This window comes from Austrofundulus limnaeus, unplaced genomic scaffold (genome assembly GCF_001266775.1).
Source record: "Austrofundulus limnaeus strain Quisiro unplaced genomic scaffold, Austrofundulus_limnaeus-1.0 Scaffold1, whole genome shotgun sequence".
Taxonomy (NCBI): Eukaryota; Metazoa; Chordata; class Actinopteri; order Cyprinodontiformes; family Rivulidae; genus Austrofundulus; species Austrofundulus limnaeus.
This window is the reverse complement of record NW_013952403.1, coordinates 75,123-80,739: the sequence shown is the minus strand read 5'-3', so window position 1 is coordinate 80,739 and position 5,617 is coordinate 75,123. Positions and strand designations below refer to the sequence as shown.

Genomic DNA, 5,617 nt, shown 5'->3' with positions numbered 1-5,617 from the left:
GTGTGTGTGTGTGTGTGTGTGTGTGTGTGTGTGTGTGAAGCCTCTCTGTTACAGATGCTACTTTTATATTGGTGTTTGTTTTGTTTGTTTTTGTTTGTATTCGTTCAGCCGACCCAAAACAAACGGACCAATCAGAAGCTGTCAGACCAGGTGAAGTCAAAGGGAAGCAGCTCTTCAGTGTTTTTGTTTTTCTCTGGATCAGAACCGTTTCGTCTTTGTGTCTTCTCCTTTATTTTGTCGACTCGATGATGTAAGAACTGGTGGTCCGGCCCCGCCTCCTGAGCCCGGCCCGTTCTGTCGGTCCCGTCGGGCCCTGCGGCGCTCGGCCGCCTGCAGGAACCTGAAGGTATTTATTTGGAGGTTCTGTAAAAAAGAAAGTGATTGTAGAAAAAGGAAAAAATCTGAAAACCTGCAACAAACCTGCTGGTTCTGCTTCTTTTTTTATTCTTGTGCTGAAAGAGCGAAAGAATCTAAAATATAAATATTAAATCATGAACTCTGTCGAACTCTCATAACAACAGTTTGAGATGAAAACTTTAAATAAAAGAAGTTCAGAAACCATCAGAGTGTGTGAGGACGACTCTCAGCTACTACCACTCCACCTCACAGGGCTTTCTGTTAGCTGTGGCGGCCATCTTGAATTTACTCCAACAGTTCATCCTTTTATTTACTGAGTTTTATTCAAATCTGGTTCACGAGATATTTTACTGACACACAAAACTGATGAGATCAAACAAAAACATCAAAGAAAGATCAAAGGAAAACTGAGCAGCTTTTCACAATAAAAGTAACAAACCAGTCTGTTACATGAGGAGGGAACTGGACTTTTATTGTTTAAATGGATTCATACAAAGGGGAGGAGTCAGGGGTCAAAGGTCATTCAAAAAGGGGAGGAGTCAGGGGTCAAAGGTCATTCAAAAAGGGGAGGAGTCAGGGGTCAAAGGTCATTCAAAAAGGGGAGGAGTCAGGGGGTCAAAGGTCATTCCAGCTCGTGCAGGTAAAGAGTCTTGGAGGCACGCGGGGCGGTTAGAGGAGCCTCTGGCCCCGGCAGTGAGTTCTGACACTAAAGCCCGTTGGTTCTGGTTCTGCAGAAACGCTCGCCTCGACCAGACGGCGCGGTGGCAGGAAGGGGCGTGGCCGTTTGTCACAGGAAGTCACACCTTTAAAGACCAAGTGGAAAAGTTTCTGACATGTTTACACCTGAAACAGAACTTTGGTCCCAAATTCTGCAGAACCAAAACCTGAAGAAAATTAACTTTTATATAAATAAAATAAACAAAAATAAACCTTTGGGATAATTTTTTATAATAAATGAACTTTAAGGTTTCTGGAACAAACATTTAATTAAAAAATATTGTCTGTCAGATTGAAAACTCCTTACTTTAAAATAAAACAAAGTTTTGATTTGAACTGATCACCTGTGCAAACTTTAAACTTTTAATTAATAAAATAAACTTTCTAACGTGTTCAAGTTCAAACTGTCAGATCAGAGAAAAGAAACCTGCAAGATTTTCACAATAAAGTGCTTTTAGATCAACTGAATGTAAAAAAAATAATAATAATTTACTGATGAGCTTCCAGCTGTGCTCACATCTGCAACTAAATCCTCAAAACAGAAATTTGGACTGAAATGGAGGAAAAATGTGATTTCAAGTGAAAAGTTCTGAGAATCTGGACCTGTTTATTTGTTAAAAGAAAAAAAAAGCTTGGTGCTTCAAACTAAAAATAAATGTAAGTTTTAAAAAGTTATAATGAGGAAAAGATATGTACTGTTAAAAGTAAAAATCTTACTAAGACCTAGGAGAGACACACGAGCTGCTGAGTTCACAACGAGCTTTAATCAGCTGAGGGATAATGTTCTGTGAGCTTGGTTCTCAGGTAAATATACTATATACAGTGGTGGGATGTAACTAAGTACAAGTACTTTGTTGCTGTACTTAAGTACATTTTTCATGTAGCTGTACTTTACTTAAGTAGATTTCATCATGGGTACTTTTGACTTTTACTCCACTACATTTTACATTAGGTATCTGTACTTTCTACTCCACTACATTTCTGTAATGCGTTGAATTACAAATTCATGTCACGTCGCATTGCTTTATTTTTATTTTTATTTATTTATTATGTTTAGTTTGAAAGTAATCAGTGGTGAGAGGAGGATTTCTCTAACTGGTCCATTGAAGCACTGCAAAGCAGGAAAGTACCGTTAGACCCTCCTTCAAAAAGAAAAATAAAAAAAGCAGAGCGATTCTGCAGCAGCAGCATGCCCACAACATTAAGAGAGTACTTTTAATACTCTAAGTACTTTTAAAAGCAAGTACTTACTTGTAAAAATGTTGATGTGGTACTTTTACTAGAGTACATTTTTGTCTGTTTATTTGTAGTTTTACTTAATGTCCTGATGCATCTCAGTAATCCAGGTAAAAATCAAAAAATAGTATAGGTCTTCTGGACGGGTTCTTCTTTAATGAAACGTTTCGTCTCTCCTCCAAGAGACTTCTTCAGTCTGAGAGTTTCAGGCTAAATTCAGGCTTTTAAGCACTGCCTCCATGTGACTGATACTCACATCACATGGCTATCGTTGACACCTAATTAACACCTATTGTTAACAGGGGGTGGAGTGGGTGGAATTTAATAAATTTGAGGTCCAATAAACTCAGTCTGTCCTTTTTTAAAATGGTTTTAGTTTAATTTTTTTATTATTTTGCTCCATGTGCAGGTTTTATTTTCACCCACCAGGTGTCACTGTGACGTCATCAGGTTAATCATAGTCTGTTAAAATAAAACTTAAATAGCTTTAATTGTTTGGTCCTGTTTCAAGGCTAAAGATATTTTCAAAATAAAAGTTTGTGCTTTTAAAACCTGTAAATACATATTCTGCTTGTAAAACTTTCTTCTTTGTCAGGTTTAGATAAAATCCTCCTGAATGAAAAATATCTGAGGGTTACCTGTCAGCATGCAGACATGGAGGCTAGCATGTCATTTCTAACACGTGTTCTCTTATTTACAGCTCGGTTCTCCTCCTATAGAACCTGAAGAACCTGGGTTTGTTTCAACGAGTGTTTAAAATCAAAACATGTTTCTCTGGAGGTTTGTGTTTCCATCCAGGGACGAGGGGACGAGGGGGACGAGGGGACGAGGGGGACATCATGGAGACGTTCTCAGAGATTCATCCTGGACCTGAAGGTGAAGAAAACAGATGTTTGGATCTCAGCATCGTTTAAATTGAAATAAAGTCATAAACAGATCTCAAGCAGCTTAAAGACGAAGAACAAAAAGGGTTTTATTTTACTAAAAAATAAAAGTTTAAAAATCATTTAATGTCATAAAAAGTGATGAATAAAATCATCAAACTTGTTACATAAAGTTTTACACTCAGATCAGATCAGATCATATGGAAGACCATTTGTGCCACTGATTAAAAAAAGAATCAACATTTTAGTTTGGATGACATCATGAACGCTGAGTCAGCATTAACCTTTTTTATTTTTTACATCGAACTCCTGCAGACTTTATGATGTTTTTGATTGTTTATAAATCAAAACATTCGGCTCGTTCAGCACATCGCTGCCCTTTTGGATTTCGTAACTATTTCACTTGATTTACAGAAAATCATGCAGATTTCTTCAGTTCCTTCAGAAACTTTAACAAAATCTGCTTCAGCTGCTAAATGTTTTTTTGCTTTTCTAGCTGCTGTTAGCTTTTAGCTAGATTTTGCTTCACTTAGTTTAGTTATAGCTATTTATTATTCGTAGCATCTGCTACTAGTTAGCCTTCTACTAATGTAGCAAAAGGCTAGCTAACAGCTACTGTTTAGCTACAGTTTCATGTTTTGATACTTTTAGCTTTTAGCTAGTATTTTGATACTTGGTCCTTTAATAATAAAACTACGAATACATTTTGTGACAAGGACACTGTAAAACAAGAAACACACATCAGGTAAAATTGTGTAAAAAAGAGAACTACTTCCATAAAATAAGCCAAATGAAGACGTTTCGGCTGATCTAAAGAGAGACTTTCAGATCAGTCTGGAACAGAGACAGAGAGGGGTTAACACAGTCCAGGGTCTATCTGGTCTCGTGTAGCAGAAACTGTTTGTGCTGCATGTTTTCACACCTGGGAGGTGCTTCTCACCTCTGAAAACTGTTACTGAAAGGTTCAACAGTTTCGTGTCAGAGACTCCGACCACCAGTGACGTGTAAAAGAGCGGCTACTTGGCAACAAAAAGTTGTGGTTTCACTGAAAACCAGCTTGGTGTGAGCGAGGGCCCAAAACAAGAGCGTTACAGACTCGACCCGGGACGTCTCGCAGCGGAGCGAGGAGGACGGAGACGGTTAAAATTACAAACTGTAGTTAAAAGTATTCATTACTCAAGTAGAAATATAAATACTAGGGGTTAAAAATACATTTTAAGAAGTAGAAGTATCAACTCAAGCTGTTTACTCAAGTAAAAGTGTAAAAGTACAGATTAGTATGAAAGGAATATGCATCAGGTGTAAGTAATAAAGAGGAGCCCGAGGACAGAACCTTGGGGTACACCAGGGTAGACGAGTGAGAGCAGAAAGACTGAAGCTGGACGAACTGAGTTCAGTCACAAAGATTTTACTCCAACTTTTGTTACTTGAATTAAATGTTTTCTAAAAGTAAAACGTCAAGGTTTTTTTTTTTGCTACTTTTTGGCATTTAGCTAACCTTTACTTTTAGCTTTTAGCTAGTGCTCTACTTTGTTTAGATTTAATAACTCGATTCTTCTTCAGCAGCAGTTTTTACAGAAAATACAGTTTTCCAGTTCATGTTTGTTAAAAAAAATCACTTTTACACAAAAACTTTAATTCTTTAAATCTGATCTAAATGTTTTTAAACTCTGATGATCAGAGAGATCAATTAAATTTGTTTTTAACAAACAGATTAGATTAAATTGGATTAAACAGTTTTGAACTGGACTTGAAGTGGTTTTTGTTGGGTTCTGGTTCTGGTTCTGGACCCACCTGTCATTCCGCCGCCTGCTCAGCTGCACAGTTCTCTTTACTCTCAGAGGCGATGGCTAAATACTCGGCCCTGCAGGAGACATGAGGACATGTGGGACAGACTCAAACAGGTGGGGCAGGCCCAGGAGGGACCTGTGGTCTAGTGGATCTGGTTCTGGACTCACTCGCTCTCCCTCAGAGCCTCCTCTCCGGCCGCAGAGATCTTCCTGTAGCAGTAAATCATCTCCACCAGCAGCCAGAGCTGCAGGCCGATGATGGACACGTACATCATGACCTCCGACAGGATGGACGCCATGCCTCTGGTCACTGCAGGATGGGACGGGACAGGAGGAGACACAGGAGGGGACAGGAGGAGACACAGGAGGAGACACAGGAGGAGACAGAGGAGGAGACAGGAGGAGACACAGGAGGAGACACAGGAGGAGACAGAGGAGGAGACAGGAGGAGACACAGGAGGAGACACAGGAGGAGACAGAGGAGGAGACAGGAGGAGACACAGGAGGAGACACAGGAGGAGACAGAGGAGGAGACAGGAGGAGACACAGGAGGAGACACAGGAGGAGACAGAGGAGGAGACAGGAGGAGACACAGGAGGAGACACAGGAGGAGACAGAGGAGGAGACAGGAGG

The 5,617-nt window shown here is 39.6% G+C and overlaps 1 protein-coding gene across 1 annotated transcript in view; it reads right to left on the bottom strand.

The window, feature by feature from the left end:
* Positions 1–2,547: 2,547 nt before the first annotated feature.
* The window catches only part of scn1ba (sodium channel, voltage-gated, type I, beta a), a gene marked incomplete in the record, with an annotated part of 13,561 nt that continues 10,491 nt past the window's right edge, over positions 2,548–5,617 (bottom strand). Inside the window, 3 exon segments of the mRNA XM_014003686.1 lie at positions 2,548–3,180; positions 4,989–5,058; positions 5,153–5,294. Of these exon segments, the coding sequence (XP_013859140.1) occupies positions 4,992–5,058; positions 5,153–5,294 (209 nt within the window).